The sequence below is a fragment of the Protobothrops mucrosquamatus genome, unplaced genomic scaffold (assembly GCF_001527695.2).
Source record: "Protobothrops mucrosquamatus isolate PMUCROS unplaced genomic scaffold, P.Mucros_1.0 scaffold78, whole genome shotgun sequence".
Classification (NCBI taxonomy): domain Eukaryota; kingdom Metazoa; phylum Chordata; class Lepidosauria; order Squamata; family Viperidae; genus Protobothrops; species Protobothrops mucrosquamatus.
Window position 1 is genome coordinate 872,523 of NW_015386455.1, and position 16,079 is coordinate 888,601.

At 41.6% G+C, this 16,079-nt stretch overlaps 1 protein-coding gene across 2 annotated transcripts in view; it reads right to left on the reverse strand.

The window, feature by feature from the left end:
- RCAN2 (regulator of calcineurin 2) overlaps nt 1-16,079 on the reverse strand; it is a 19,289-nt gene continuing 3,210 nt past the window's right edge. Inside the window, exons 2-5 of one of the 2 annotated variants that reach the window (XM_015812311.1) lie at nt 10,173-10,346; nt 5,531-5,702; nt 1,154-1,177; nt 583-593 (exon numbers count right to left, since the gene is read on the reverse strand). In XM_015812311.1, coding sequence (XP_015667797.1) covers nt 589-593; nt 1,154-1,177; nt 5,531-5,702; nt 10,173-10,346 — 375 coding nt within the window. In that variant the 3' untranslated portion in view covers nt 583-588. Of the gene's footprint in view, nt 1,178-5,530; nt 5,703-10,172; nt 10,347-16,079 lie in introns of both variants that reach the window. The other variant, XM_015812310.1, reaches the window with a different exon arrangement.

Here is a 16,079-nt window from a genome sequence, read left to right on the forward strand (position 1 = left end):
TTTAGAGAGGGGACAATCATTTGAAAATATACTTCACTGTTATATAATTCTATATACAGTATGTAAAATCATGTGCTGAAATGTTAAAGAAGCCAGTATCTTATCTGGAATAGTCCTACCTTTTAGTCTGAAAAGTGATTGTCACTCAACTATCTGAATTCATTGTTAAAAGAATGAGGATCTGCATCAAATAATTTACCTTAAACTCTTGAAATCACTAGGAGCATTTTAATTTCAGTGAAGGCTGAACTGAAGCCTTAATTTGTCTTCAGGTAGTAGCTGTGCACTGAAAATACATGGAATTCATGCTGGTTGCATTTGTGCATTAAAAAGATTTTTTATAAAACACACAAACAAAAAAAGGTTAGTCTGCACCCAACTAAGAGCTGACTTCTGATTTTCCAATGTCAGAGCCCTAGCTTGTTTCTGTTCATTCTGAAAATGGCTGTTCAAGGATTCACAGACAGAACCTTCCACAGTTCTGCTCTTCAAGGCCCTTTCCTTGCAGATAGAGTATTACAAGGTGGGTCTGGGATGGAGTCTTCCATTGAACAAGAGGTCCTCCTAATTGAAGCCCGGAGAAGAAAGCTATGCTGTATAGTAAATATAAGAAGAAAAACCTATTTATAGAAATATGCTTTGGAACATGTGAGGACTGTTGATCAGAACAACACATTCAACATTAATACCTCGATTTAATGAATAACATTTAAAGAATCTTGGTTTGTGCAATGCAATCTGATATGTTTCCTTAAAAGAAAGGCTTTCTGACTTTATCCCAGGTTGCAGCCTAAAGAAGTTTCAAAAATCCCTCCACCTAATCCCCTCTCTCCTTCTGATGTGCAGGAATGTGACATAAAAATGATTACAAAGAGTACATTCTGAGTCCTGTTGTCACTTAGGCTCCATTACCATACAGGGAATATGTTAAGAAACTAAATACTGGATTACACAGAGAGACATGGCTGACTTCTACTAGGAGAAAATGAGAGATACTATGTTCTTCTTGGGGCAAATCAACTACACATAGAGGATGGGAGGCTAGGACGTCGAGTCTGTATAATTTGTGGCTTTGGTATATTGTTTGGGGCCTCCTCTTCTGTTGCATGGCTGTCACAGATGTGTACAACTACACTTGGAGTGGAGTCAGTACCTGCATGTAGTTCATATTTTTCACCTGGAAATCAAGAAAAAATATTATTTTACATTTATTTTATAGTCACCCATTCCAGTAGACTCTGAGTGATTTACAAATACAAATCAATAAAAAAGATAAATACATACAACCCTACAGACAACATGGACTAAAACAATCACACAATAAAAAAAATCAAATGAGGGCCCCAACAAACACATCAACTGCAGACCTGATACCAAAACTAGGTCTTAAATGCTTCTTTGAATCTTAGGAGAGAGAGCACTGTCCATATCTCGGGGGGGGGGGGGAGATGCTGCTCCAGAGGGCAGGAGCCACAACAGAGAAGGCACCCTTTCTTGGTCCCATAAGATGACCGCATGTAATAGTAGGGATCTGGAGCATTCTCACTCTGCTAGAACATAATAGGTGGCAGGACTAGTTGTAAATAGGCAGTCCCTCTGCTATAAAAGGCTATGTGCCTTTTATGGCAGCACCTTGAAATGCACTAAGAAGCTGACTGACAATAAATGCAACTCATGTAGCAGCAATGACATATGGACGTACTGAGAGGTGCCCAATACTGCTCCCAGCACTGCATTTTGTACCAATTGTAACTTCTGGATGGTCTCCAAAGACAGCCCCACATATAGCACATTTCAATAATCCAGTGATGAGATGACTAAGGCATGAGTAACTATCAAAAGAATCTCCCAACTAAGGAAAGGGCACAACTGGCATACAGATGAGCCTGTGCAAAAGATGGCCACAGCTGCCACATGCTCTTCAAGGCCCCCAGTTGCATACCTGTCTAGAATGAGGAAGTGCAGTTCCATCCAAGACTAATGATGGAAACATCCCTGACCCTGTATGGACAAATAGCCAGAGCCACTCAGTCTTGGTCAGATTGAACTGAAATCTATTCTGCCTCATCCAGACCCTGCAGAGGCTGGGTAAGTACATTGACAACTTCATCTGCACAGCCCAGAGTTGAGATGTACAGTTGGATACTGTTAGTGTCATGATGATGCCAAATTCCAAACTGACAGATGACTTTAGCCAGTGGTTTCATGTAGATGTTAAACAGGAAAGGGGAGAGGATCGAGCCTTGAGACACCCCAAAAATGGAGGGGCTGTGGACATGACCTGACCCCCTGTCCCCAGCAACATTGACTGAAACTGACCACTAAGGAAGGAGATGAACCATTGCAACACAGTACCTCCCACTCCTAACCTGCATAGCCAGTCCAGAAGGACCCTGTGACCAATGGTATTAAAAACTGCGGAGAGATCAAGGAGTACCAGAATGGATGCACCAGTACCATCCCAGTTCTGCCAAAGGTCATCAGCAAGTGTGACCAGTGCAAACCTCTCAACTGAACTGCCAAAGTGTTTGGCCCCTGGGTCTATCCATGCTCCTGTGATGGAACTGGAATTTGTTCAGCTTGTCCTTGTGATTATGATTTCCGAGGGAGGGCCACATCTTTGGTATTTCCTGATGGTCTCTAATCCAAGAACATCCAATTCAGATTTTTTTTAATCAATTACTGTTACCAGGTGCTGCCAGAATCTATGATAATGCGGGGTCATTTGAATGAAACAAGAGTCATTAAAGTAACTCAAAGTACTAGGCTATCAGAATATCAGTAAAATAACAATTTAGATTTTAATTTATAATTTAAAATTTTCTTATGTAGAAGCTTAATATATTATAAATGATCCAATATACCATTTGTGCCCATTAAAGGTAGACACCAACTTGCACCAATAGATCTATTATTCTAAGACCAAAATTGGAATCTGGTAACTTTTTTTCAGATTAACACAAAATGAATTCACCAGAAAAGTTGCTACAAGACTCCTCCTGATTTTTTGCCACCGTAGATTAACATAGTTCTCCTTCTACAAAACTGAGCTGCGGTGACGCAATGGTTAGAATGCAGTATTGCAAGCTAATTCTGCTGACTGTTTGCTGCCAGCAGTTCAGCAGCTGGCAATTCTCACCAGCTCAAGGTTGACTGAGCCTTCCATCCTTCCAAGGTCGGTAAAATGAGGACTCAGATTGTTGGGGGCAATATGCTGACTTTGCAAACCGCTCAGAGAGGGCTGTAAAGCACTGTGAAGCATATATGCTATTGCTATTGCTACTACTGTAAATGATACAACGGACACACATAAACACCATGTATAGGAAACTCACAGATTGCAGTGCATACGTATATGCTTCCAGCTTCCATCCAGAAGACACCACCAGTCTACTATGTATTGCCAGACTTTATGCTACAATCATATTTATTCTGACCCACTTGACCAGACATGTCAAACACAAGGCCCGTGGGCCGGATGCGGCCCACGAAGTGGTTTCATGTGGCCCGCAAAGCCATCCTGGAAACAGTGAGGGAACGGCCCCCGCTGCCTTGGCCCCGGCCCATGCCGGCCAGGAGCCAATGTACAATTTTGTGGTGGCCATCAGTCTTAGCTCCACAAAGCCGTCTAGAAACAGCGAGGAACCAGCCCCTGCCTTGGCCCCGCCCCTTGGGTGCATGCTGGGGAGGTGCCACCCTTTGTGAGGAATGAAGAAATGGACCATGCCTTGGCGCTTGCCCCGGTCCCACCCCCTTCTGCCAAAGACCCTCAGATCTGTTCCACTCCTGCCCAGGCCCCCACAGGCACCCTTGACGCGAACGATGTAGAGCTGGCCATGCCCACCCAGTAGGCCATGCCCACTCCATCCACACCCACCCAGTAGGCTGCACCCACCTGGGCCACACCCACCCGGCCCCCCGAGGGCAACCACAATGCTGATGTGGCCCTCAATGAAATTGAGTTTGACACCCCTGCACTTGACAGATATGCTCAACTGATAGCATTAAAACAGGGATTCAGGAGACTGAACAACCCACCCAATGAGATGAATAGACAAATCTTTACAAATATACAAGTATACAAATCTATACAGTGAGATCAATTCCCAAGGTGAACTTATTAAAAGCCATACCATAGAAAAAGAACAAAGAAGACCATTAATTATCACTCACAGCTCACAGCTCAAGCCAGTCAAACATGCTATTAATAAGCTACAGCCCATACTGGACAAGGACACTGCTCTTTCTTAGGCACTGGGCAGCAAGTCCATATTTGCATACAAATAGCCACCTAATCTGGAGCAGATTCTCATGAAAAAAGAGAACAACAAAACAGTGATGTTCCTTTGGGAACCAGACCTGGGAACAAACCCAGGTGTCTAGCTTGTTTCCTATATATAAACCACCAGCACCATAATAGGTCCCAATTATTTCATGCAGAAGATTCACAGATTCATCTGCCATCATCTGGCAGCAGCGCTCCTCTGGATGCTATGTAGGACTTTGGCCAAAAAAAATAACTCTCAGGCCAATTTAAATTCTATTTCAGTCTAACCACTCTATGTATCTGATGGAGAGATCTACAGCCCTTTTGCCAGCCTGTACAGGGTATAAAAAAATGATAGAGTCACAAAGCTCAGTGGAAGATTTCTGACCCAGTTTGTCTGCAATGTTGTCTCCAAAAATCCTAGCCAATGCCCAATCAATCTGGCCTGGTGGAGGGGTGGTTTGCAAGACTGAGTGAATGAGTGAATGAATAGGAATTGGCAATTGAAATTTTACAAATAAATTATTTTATCTTATTATTTTAAGTTTTGCTCCTGTGGTCTCATTTCTTCTATTTTATGAAATCCCCAATCTTTTGACTTTGGTACTGAGTGTAGCCATCCTTACATTTCAATTTAAAAATAAGGGTGCGCAGATTAGATCCTGGGAATTATGTCATAATTATGTTGACCTTCATACAATGATCTTTCTTTTTTATTCCAAAGGTGAATTTTGCGGAGGGAAGGAGGGAGGGAGGGAGGGAAGGAAGGAAGGAAGGAAGGAAGGAAAGAAGGGTCCCAGAGGCCTCCTGCAATATAATAAGGAGCAATAAAGAAGAAAAAGCTAAGCGGGAGAAAAGAATGCAGAAAGGGATCCTGATTTAGGGGGCTGGGAGGATAAAGAGGGGGAGAGGGAGAGTGAAAATGAAAAAAAGTTAGATGGAGAAAAGCTATGGTGTGAGAGAAATGAGAAAAAGAGTGGTGAGATAACACGCGTATGCAGGAAAGAAAAGGAATCAGAAAGGCCGGCTGAGGGAATACTGGCTCTGACCATGCCCGTGGCAGTCCCCTCTCCTATGCCCCTCCATCCAACATCCATCACTTCTGCCACCCCAGAATACTGCCACACCTGATCACTCTTCTGCAACTGGAAAGAAGAATGGTGAGTTCAACAATAAATTGCAGACATAAGCATCCATTATGTCTGCTTTGTTTTCTGTTCTTCACTTCCTAAACTTGAAAATAAGAAGAATCATGAAACTGACCTGGTCCCAGTTTAGAAACAGCATAAAGGAGGTCATAATTGATGACTGGTGTATCATCAGTTTTCGATTGCCAATCTGCAGGAGGGGAGGCTGGAGGGGAGATGAGGAATTGCTTGGATGGCTGGGGTGGAGCCAAGTGGAAGGCTTCTCCATCATTCTCCAGAGTCTGGACCTTTACAGAGATGAAGGGGGAAACACAGTATTGCTTTAGGAGAGTACAGATAGAGAAGAATAAAACAATTATGTTCAGTCCAATACCCCCCATATTTTGGGGACCAATTTCCAGAGGATTGTTAGTTTCAGTCTCAACTAATCTCGAAGGCACCAGGATGGAAAAGAAGGCTGCAGTAAAGGACAGAAAGTGCTGTGCTATTTTCAGGTAGTATTGTATTACACTCATAACTGTCCTCCCCTTTCCAAAGGGATGGGCTAATGTAGCTAATGTCTATAAGGCCAATGGAAACAAGCTAAATCTGTCTTTTTGACCGCCTGTGCCACACTTGATCTGCAAAGAAAATAAAGGGATGACTTTGCTCTCTGTAGAAATCCTATAGCTGAAGGGCAGAGAAAGGCGATGTCTAAGCATTCATAAGATTCCTTGCTTCAGCTAATTTATACAGTATACCTGACTATTTAATTAAAAAAGGAAATGGAAATCTTATACACTACAACATGGAGCAACCTCTAACATTATCTTTATTGGCAAGAATGCCCCCAGGTCAGTGGTGGGATTCAAATATGTGAACAATTGGTTCTCTGTGTGGATGCCACTTCCGGAAGTCCATTCTGGGCCTGGGGGACAAAAAATTAACTACCAGTTCTGCTGAACTGGTGCGAACCGGTTGAATCCCACCACTGCCCCAGATCCCAGAAAGAGTCTACAGGCATTCTTAAAAGTTAAAAATGGGAGGCAGCTGCGGCCCACAGCTTTGCCTGGGATATGCCCACTTACCTAGGAAAAAAGACAAAGATAGCCTTAGTGATAGTCAGTATCAAGGGAGCTAGAAGATGTGAAGGAGAATCTTCACCAATTTGTATTCTGGCAAAGGATATTTAGTGACTGGCCATACCATTATACTGAATAGGCAAAGCCCCCACATATTTCCAAACAATGTCCACTGATACCAAAAGTTTGTCTAGTCATATTCTACACATCTACATTCCTAGTCTGTAATCACAATAAATTACTGACAGATGCTGTCTTAAAGATAAGACTAATGAACCAGACTTCAGGAGCTCTCATTGGCTCTGGCATTCTACTTCCCAATGTGTTGAGGATTCCATGTTTTCTCCCTAGTTTTTCTTTGATGGGTGATTGCATCCTGATCTCCAACCTTTTGTCACATGCATAGTGAAACAGTGTTGTGGGGCTCTTCTTCCTTTAAAATGTGTGGTTTGGTTCCTTTGGTGATGTAGACAACTTATTGGTACACAGTGCCATGTCTGTATAGCTTGGTTAGACTATCAAAACAATATTGCTAATGGAAGAAAAATCGTTCTTTCAGCTTGTCTGTTGCTGGTGTGCAGATTTTTCAGTTATATGGAGATTGCCCAACCCAAATCAGTATTTATTTACATATTTAATAGAGTCAAAGGGCCACCCAACTAAAATAGTGTGATTCTGGGCAGCATGAATATAAACATCAGATCACTATGGCTGCTTTGAGTATTACAAAGGATACTGGAGCAGTGGTGGGATTCAGCTGGTTCGCACCACTTTGGCAGAACCGTAGCTAATTTTTTGTTGCCTAGGCCCAGAATGGACTTCCGGAAGCAGCATCCACATAGAGAACTGGTTGTTTACATATTTGAATCCCACCACTGGACTGGAAGCTAAAACATAAAGAACAGTTGCATGAATTGGGTATGTCTAGTTTAATGAAGAGAAGGACTAGGGGTGACATGATAGCAGTGTTTCAATATTTGAGGGGCTGCCACAAGGAAGAGGGAGTCAATCTCTTGTCCAAAGCACTTGAAGGCAGGACAAGAAACAATGGTTGGAAACTAATGAAGGAGAGAACCAACCTAGAAATAAGGAGAAATTTCCTGATAGTTAGAACAATTAATCAGTGGAAGGGCTGGCCTCCAGAAGTTGAGGGTGCCCCAACACTGAAGATTTTTAAGAACAGATTGGAAAACCATTTGTCTGAAATGATATAGGATTTACTGCTTGAGCAGAGGGTTGGACTAGAATAGAGGTCCCCTACCTTTTTGGCACCAGGGACCGGTTTCATGGAAGACAATTTTTCCATGGACGGGGGGGGGGGGGGGAGGTTTCAGGAAGATTCATTATATTTATTCTAAATTTTCTAAATAAACAAACAAATAAATAATGCACTTTATTTCTATTATAATTACATTGTATTAGACTAGACCAGTGACTTTCTGCTTCTAAGAAAGTGGGAAGGAAAAGAGACAATCCTAAATTCAGCCATCCAGCAAAACAAACCAAAGACCCAGCACATTGAAGAAGTGCTGAGAAAACCATTCAAAGAGAGAGAGAGAGAGAAAGAAAGAGAGGGAGGGAGGGAGGCAAGGAACTGCGCAAGCCCAGCAGCCTTGGAAAAGGTGCAGATGAGAGAGGGATTCCCTTGAAGACACAGTGCTTAAGGGGAAATGTAGCTTCTCCCCTCCCCCCTTGCAAGCTGGGTAGGAGCACGCTTGGCTTGCAAACTTGAGAGCTGCATGAAGAAAGGAGCGTAAACACACACACAAACCAAATTAAACCACAAAAAGCAGGCAGGACATTGCAAAAACGTGAGGCACCTGGAGCACCATCAAAACAAAAGCAAAAACCTCAGCAGTCTTAGAAAAGGTGCAAACGAGAGAGAGATTCCCTTGAAGACGCAGTGCTTAAAGTGAAAGGTAGCTTCTCCTTGCCCTTATTTGCATTCTGAGAAAGCACCCTCACAAACACATACCTTGGGGGAGGAGGATCCCCCTCCAACAAGGTTTTGGGGAAGCCCCTGGTTGCAAGCTGGGCTGGCGCGCTCTTGCTTTGCAAACTTGGAGACTTGCGCAAAGGGGAGCACGAGCCCAGCTGTGGTGCCAGGAGGGGGAGAGGAGGAAAGTGAGGAAAGAAGAGGAGGAGGAAGAAAAAGCAACAGGAGGGAGAGGAAGCAGGAAGAGGAGGAGGAGGAGGAGGCAGAAGAAGAGAGAGCACAAGAAGGAGAAGAGGAGGAAGGATGCTGTGCTCAGATGTTGCAAGCCAGTTGCAAGCGCAGTTTCTGTAGAATCTTTGCAATGAGCAAGCTTCTGCCCTGCCACTCTCCCACCCAGTGGTGGGATTCAAATATGGGAACAACCGGTTTTATGTATGGATGTCACTTCCGGAAGTCCATTCTGGGCCTGGGCAACAAAAAATTAGCTACCGGTTCTGCCGAAGTGGTATGAACTGGCTGAATCCCACCACTGCTCCCGCCCCTGCCCAGACCCCTGCAGACTCGCTGCATGCCTCCAGCTGCACGGCCCGCTTCCTAACTGGCCGCAGACCAGTACCGGTCCATGGACTGGGGGTTGGGGACCCCTAGACTAGAAGATCTCCAAGGTTGCTTCCAACTCTCTTATTCTGTTATTCTGTTAAAAATGTTCCCCATTTTTACACTATATATAAGGAAAATGGGAAATACACTAGAGCTTTAGAACAATGAAGTCCTAACCCATGCATCCTAGTCATTTATTTATCATATTTAGAAATATATTTAGAAACATATTGACAGAGGTGCTTCATCATCAGCTATATTAGTTCATGTTGCCTGTATGTAAATTTAGTTGGTCCTGCAACATGACAAGATTAAACTGTTTTAAATGATACCATAAAGAAAATATAGATCATAACATGACAAAGGTACCAAAACATTTTTAAGTTTTAGTTCAGACTAGCAGGCGGGTGCTCTTTTGGCTTTGATTATCTTGAGGCAATGCAAAGACAGACAGAACTTTTTTTTTCCTTCCATGCAATCATGTCCAATTCCAGAGACTGTCTGGACTAGTCCCTAAACATTTCTTGGCAAGATTTTTCAGAGGTGATTTGCCATTGCTATTGCCTCTTTCCTAGGGCTGAGAGAAAGTGACTCGAGGTTACCCAGCTGGCTGACTAGAACTCAGTCTCCCAGTTTTTAGCCTAGCCTGGTACCTTAGCCACTATATCAAACTGACTCTCGGACGAAAGTTAACTAAAGTCCAGTATTCCAGTATTTGAGGGGCTGCCACACAAAAAGGGGGTCAACTTCTTTTCCAAAGCACCAGAGGGCAGGACAAGAAACAATGGATGGAAACTAATCAAGGAGAGAAGCAACTTAGAATTAAGGAGAAGCTTCCTAACAGTGAGGACAATTAACCAGTGGAATAGCTTTGCCTTCAGACGTTGTAGGTGCTGCATCACTGGAGGTTTTTAAGAAGAGACTAGACAGTCATTTGTCTGAAAGGGTATAGGTTCTCCTGCTCGAGCAGAGGGCTGGACTAGAAGACCTCCAAGATCCCTTTCAGCTCTATTCTGATTGATTAATATTTTGTGCACTTTACCCATACACACATTATCATGATTAGTATAAGTTCTGGTCTCTTGTCTGACATTAATATGCTCAAAGTTTAAATTACCTCCTCTGTATCTGGGTGAATGCTTGGGTAAAAAAAAAAATACCTTTGCAAAGTAAAGCTTTAATTTCTTCCCTTGGAACTGTGTTTCATGAAGTTCTGTTCTAGCATTAGCAGCTGATTTGGGGTTGTTGAAGTCAATTTTTATGCGTCGAAAACTTTTAAACAGCTGAAATGTCACACAGTCATCATAAGCACGGAACAAGCTCTCAAATTTCTCCTGTAATGGTAAAAAGGTTATCTGGTTACCTTGAAAAGTCCATTGTATCTCTGTAAATGTGATAAATATAAGAAAATAACAGTGATGAGAATTGAATTTAACGACTAACTACCTTTATATAACCAAATTCTTTCCTTTGTTAATTTTATGTTATAGTATACAAATTCATACATAATATGAAACCATATAAAGAACGTATGTGTAGTAAAACAATAATCAACACATATAACAATCTGACCTGGGGGGAGGGAGAGAACTGGCTGAGGAATACTTTACTGTGATGATGCTAAAAAGACATACAATATTTTCAAATGGTATAATTTGAGTGGCTAGGCATGAAAGAATACCCTTTGATCAATTCTAATCCCTCCCTTGCAATAATTTCACTCATTATCACTCCAATCTCACTGCCTTCCAGGGGACTGACAAACTTTTGTCTGTTTTTCAGTGTCTAATACTCTTATTGCATCCTTTGTGCCCATGAACCCTCATCACATTAATCTGTTGTTGTCGGCATGTTTGTATACCTTGTTCTGGACCAATCAGTTAGATGGGTCTATATGTTAGAGTTAGATGGGTCTGTATGTTAGAATATTTGGCATTTATAGAGTTAAGCACTGTCTCCTTAAGAGATGGCTTATGGGTAATGTAGTTTAGCTATTCAGTTAATCCCATGTTAACAGGTCAATAGGAGGAGCTACTAACTTTATCACAGGATATCCTGGCTACGTGCCAGTTTGGAATGCCTTTGTCTGAGTTAAGCATGAGACCACCATAGGACACACAAGGTCTGATTCCACGCTAGAAGTTGATATGAAGGAATTATTAATTTTTTACCTATAAGGATGAACAGATGTGCAATATCCAGATGAAACTATCAAGAAATGTGAGTTCAGCAGTATTCCTGAATAAATGTCTGTTTTACAATTATCTTTATTTAGTCATCTGTCTGACCTTGGATTAAAAAGCATCTTGATTCAGATTTCAGAACATACCTGCTTCCCGAAGGTCAGTATTCCTGTCACTGAATCACAAAAAAAAAGAAAGTAAAAGGCTAAACCACCAAGGGTCAGCTTTCTCTGGCTGGCCTGGACATAAATAGCTACAGAAGCATAGATTCCCCCCAAGCCAGATGGGAGGAGAAAGTTGTGCTGTGGATCAGATAGAGATCAACAACTGTCCCAAAAACCAGTCCCAAATCACACTGAATGTCTCCATAGGGGATCTTCCATTTTGGATGGAAAATACCATGTTCCTAACATTAACCCTAACTTGATTCTGTTTCAGCCAGCTTGAGAGTGAGTTGGCAGGGAGATTGAAACTCTGTTGTGAGAACATTCCATCCATAAATAGTGGCTGTCTTGGAGTTTGGGCAAGGAACGTGTGTCGATGACATGGTACTTTTGGTACATGGTGCAGTCTGATACGTGTGTATCTCTGTGTGCTTTCAAGTCAGTTTTTGACTCTAGTAATTGCATGGATGAGTCCCTGCAGTTTTCTTGGCAAGGTTTTTCAGAAGTGGTTTACCCTTGCCTCCTTCCAAGGACTCAAAGTAATCACAGCTCAAAAGACTAGAAGTCATTATCATGGCCATACAATATACAAATGGGAGTAGCAGCAATAGTATTTAGACATATACCTCTTCACAGTGCTTTACAGCCCTCTCTAAGCAGTTTACAGAGTCAGAGTATTGCCCAGAACAATCTGGATCCTCATTGAAGGATGGAATGCTGAGTCAACCTCAAGCCCATCAGGATCGAACTCTAGCCTGTGAGCAGAGTTTGCCTGCAATACTGCATTCTAACCATTGAGCCACCTGGGTTCAAGAGAGCAAATGGGAGCAATACAACCTTCTTAACAGTTGCCATTCACTAAACTGGGTGCCACAGACTTTCTGACATGGGTGAGCAAATCATAGATTGTTATCATATGATACGTATTATGGTATGATATGTATCCATATGTATATGGATTTCCAGAAAAGAAAATGCAGACTACAGGATTCAGGTGACCCTGAGGGCACAGATAAACCTCCAAGTGGCCTCAACAACTCTCACAAAGAGGGCTAACAACCACATGACTGCAAGGAATATAAATCCTTCCATTCTCCATCATTCAATCAGAACTGAAGAGGTTTCTTGGATGAGAAGCAAAGCTCTTCTAGCAAAACAAGAAAGTCTAGCTGCTTTTTGAAAAAAAGCACCTTTGGGACAACCATGATCTGGACCACTGAGAATCTCCAAAGACATGATATATATTAAGTTATCCAGTGCAAGAATATCTGCCCTGTACCTAATGATGAATAATCACTCCAGTAGATAATTCTGTTTGTATCTTCTGTATTGCATTTCCTTCTGACTTAATTGTTTCCTCTTTCCCATCTTATCAGCCAAAGTAGGCTGTGGGGCACAGAAGCTAATATGTTAGTTTTAACACACTGCAAAAGTCTTTATTGCTATTTCTTAAACCGATTAATCAATAGTAAAGCAAAGCAGGTGCTGCAGACACCTACATGCAGGAAAGCTTAATTTTAATATATTAGTTACAGAAAGGCGTTTGATCATTCCCAGGATGTGGTAAATCAAAGAGCATGTCATTGCAGTGATGCACATGACACAAGTAACATGATTTATGTGATGAGTTCATTATACCAGTGATACAGATTACACCTATAAATTTAGAATTATGCAAATAGCATATTGCATAAATACATAAATTGATGCTAATTATGCAAATCACCACAGAATTTGAACCATTGTATGCAAAGTTCATTGCACAAAGATCCAGAAAGCTGATGTTTCATTGTGTCTTAATCTGGCATTTTAACAATGATGAATGACCAGTTACTATATCTAAACATGTAATTATCATCAGGTAATTCCTAAAATAGAAAAAAGAAATACTAAATTGGCTGCAAAGTTTTAGGTAACACAAAAGAGTACAATTCTCTAGAACTGTTTGTTAGGTGAGATGTTACAGAGGATATGAAATAAGCAATAAAATTCAAAATTCCAGAAATGTAAGGCATGAAAAGTAGTGAAAATCTAATTAATCAAAATTATAGTCACCTATCTAACCAAAAACAGCTTCAGATGGCACAAAACAATCAGATAAAACAACAGTGTAAAAACTACAGATATCAAATGTAAAATACATATTAATAAATATCATAAAAACCCAAAATACCCATATTTTTCTGTCTATAAGACGTACCCTTGTATAAGACACTCTCCGCAAAGTTTGGCCGGCCGAAGATCTTGCCCCCTCCCCCCTCACGTTAGTGACAAGCCCGCAGAGGCTTGACACCCGCACCAGGTGGCATGGCAACCCACACAGGCATGCCCTGGGCTGCGGAGGTTACCATTATTTTTCCGTATATAAGACCCACCTGATTTTTGAAGAGGGTGTTTGCAGGAAAAAATAGCGTCTTATACACAGAAAAATACGGTAGAAACCCTGGGCAATAGGAAGGATAAAAATGGCCACTTCAACAGTTGAAGCATCTCAGCAAATCTCCAGTACCCTGGGAACCCCAGGCCTGACAACATAATCAACTTTCGAGAGTCTTTTGGAATATCCAAAGGGATGGAACTAATCTAATTTCAGAGGAAAAGATGTTCCATAAGGCAGGCACCATGACAGAGAAGGCACATCTCCTGGCACCCACCATGTTGCAGGTTCTCTGGCCGATGGAACCTGCAACATGTCTTCTTTGTCAGCTGAAATAGGTCAACCTCGCTGTTTGCTGGAGAAAGTGTTCTTTGATTGAATAGTTCTTGTGATTTAGCAACCACAATTGGGACCAACTTGGTTATTATGGGATGTGATTGCTAAGTGAAACTGTTTCTGTGCTTATGATCGATCTTCAGCTTTCATCTCCTTTACAGGCCTGAAAAAATTGTAAATGTGAGGACTAGTCACAAAATTACTTTTTCATCACTGCAACAAGGCAGTCATTAAACAAGGACTTCCTGTAGAAGACAATACAGTAGCCCACCACAAGACCCTCACACCCACATGTGACCCATCACAAGACCCTCACAAGACCTGACTTGAGGGAATCCTCACCTGACGTGACTTCACCATCACAAGACCCACTGACCACACCTGAAGCCCGTATAAGCAGAAGAACACTGACACTGACATCCCCTTAACTCCACTGAAGATGTTACCTAGCCTGGTAGCGAAACCCACAAGCTCGGAGTACGAACCTTCAACCTCATCCTACACCCGAGCTACAGATATTCGCCACTATTGCAAATATATTAGCTTTCCTGGGTTATTCCATGCCAATTTGGGCAATTTTCCTAGATTAGGAAGCCTCATTCCTCTTCAGAACCAAGAATGTGATTGCTGATGCCACAAGATCAGGGATGACCCTAGCAAGAGTCCATAACATCAGAATGGTGGGCAAGACCAGGGATTGAAGACCTGCCTCTTTCAGACCTGCATTTCAAATATGCAAAAAGAGACGGGGCTTCAGTTTCCTGTTGAAAATCAAATTATAAAATCCCTTCAAGACAAGGAACTGGAATTTGTAGCAAAACAAGAATTTTGTCCATGGTGTTGGAAAAGTGTATAGAAGCAGATTACTGTGTTGCTATGCTTGACCAAAGAATCCCCTCTATGGATACCTGGAATGGAGCAATGGTCACCATTCAGTTCTTATTACAGGCTGACTGTAACTGACTTTAATAAGGTGCATAGCATGAATAAGAAACACAAAATAATGGAAAAAAGAACACCACACAGGACTCCTTGCTGGAAAGAGACTAAAAATGTTCCAAATTTTCTTGTGAAATAGGCATGCTTCTCACCTGAAGAAGTGCAAAAGAGAGAGGCATTTTTCATCCTTCCTTTTGTTTTCACTTTTAGTGGTCATTTAGCAATCACTTGCAGAATTAAATTGCTGAGGAGGAAACGTGCTGCTCCTCTCTTTAAAGTCTCAGTTTAAGCTCAAATGTTGGCTTCCAACCCATGTAGGCAAAAAATGATAAATATTTGGGAAAGATCAAAATCAAGAGGAGGGAGAGGAAATAAGTCAGAAGTTTAGTATGCATTTTATATTCTATAAACCCATATTGCAAGGGTAAATGAGGAACCCTGTTTTAATCAGCACATGGAGGCATGAGGGAGGACAGGAGGGAGGAAGTCCTTTGACACTTGTGCTTTCAGGAGAAACATAATCTAGAGCAAATTACGTTATACTGCACAATTGAGAAGTACTGGATTAGAGAGGCAATTTTACTAAAGCCAACCTTGAGATAAGGAGAAGGCAAAGCCAACAGTTGTGCTACCAGTACCAGAGAGATGTTTGGTCACCTTGCCTCCCTCCCTGGGAGTACGGAGACAAAGCTGAATGGAAGCAGAATTTGTCTGCAGACAGCAAGATCAAATCAAATCAAATTAGCAAGGTCAAATCAAATGTTTATTATGGTCAAAGACCAGCATAAGGAAGGCAGGGTACAGTCAATTAAATACATCAGCGACTAAAAAATAATAATTATAAAAAGCTAAAAGATTTTAGATTTTGTTTTTTTATATTCTTTTTTTATCTTTTATCTAAACAATAATTATTATTGTTTAGATCTATGCTTTTTAATTGGCAGCAACCCACCCTTTAATGCTGGTGGTCTTTGAACATAATAAAGATTTGATTTGGAAAAAAAGTAAAAAGTTAAAAATCAAAGACAGCAAGAAATAAAACCATCATATTGATGATGCACTGTTCCT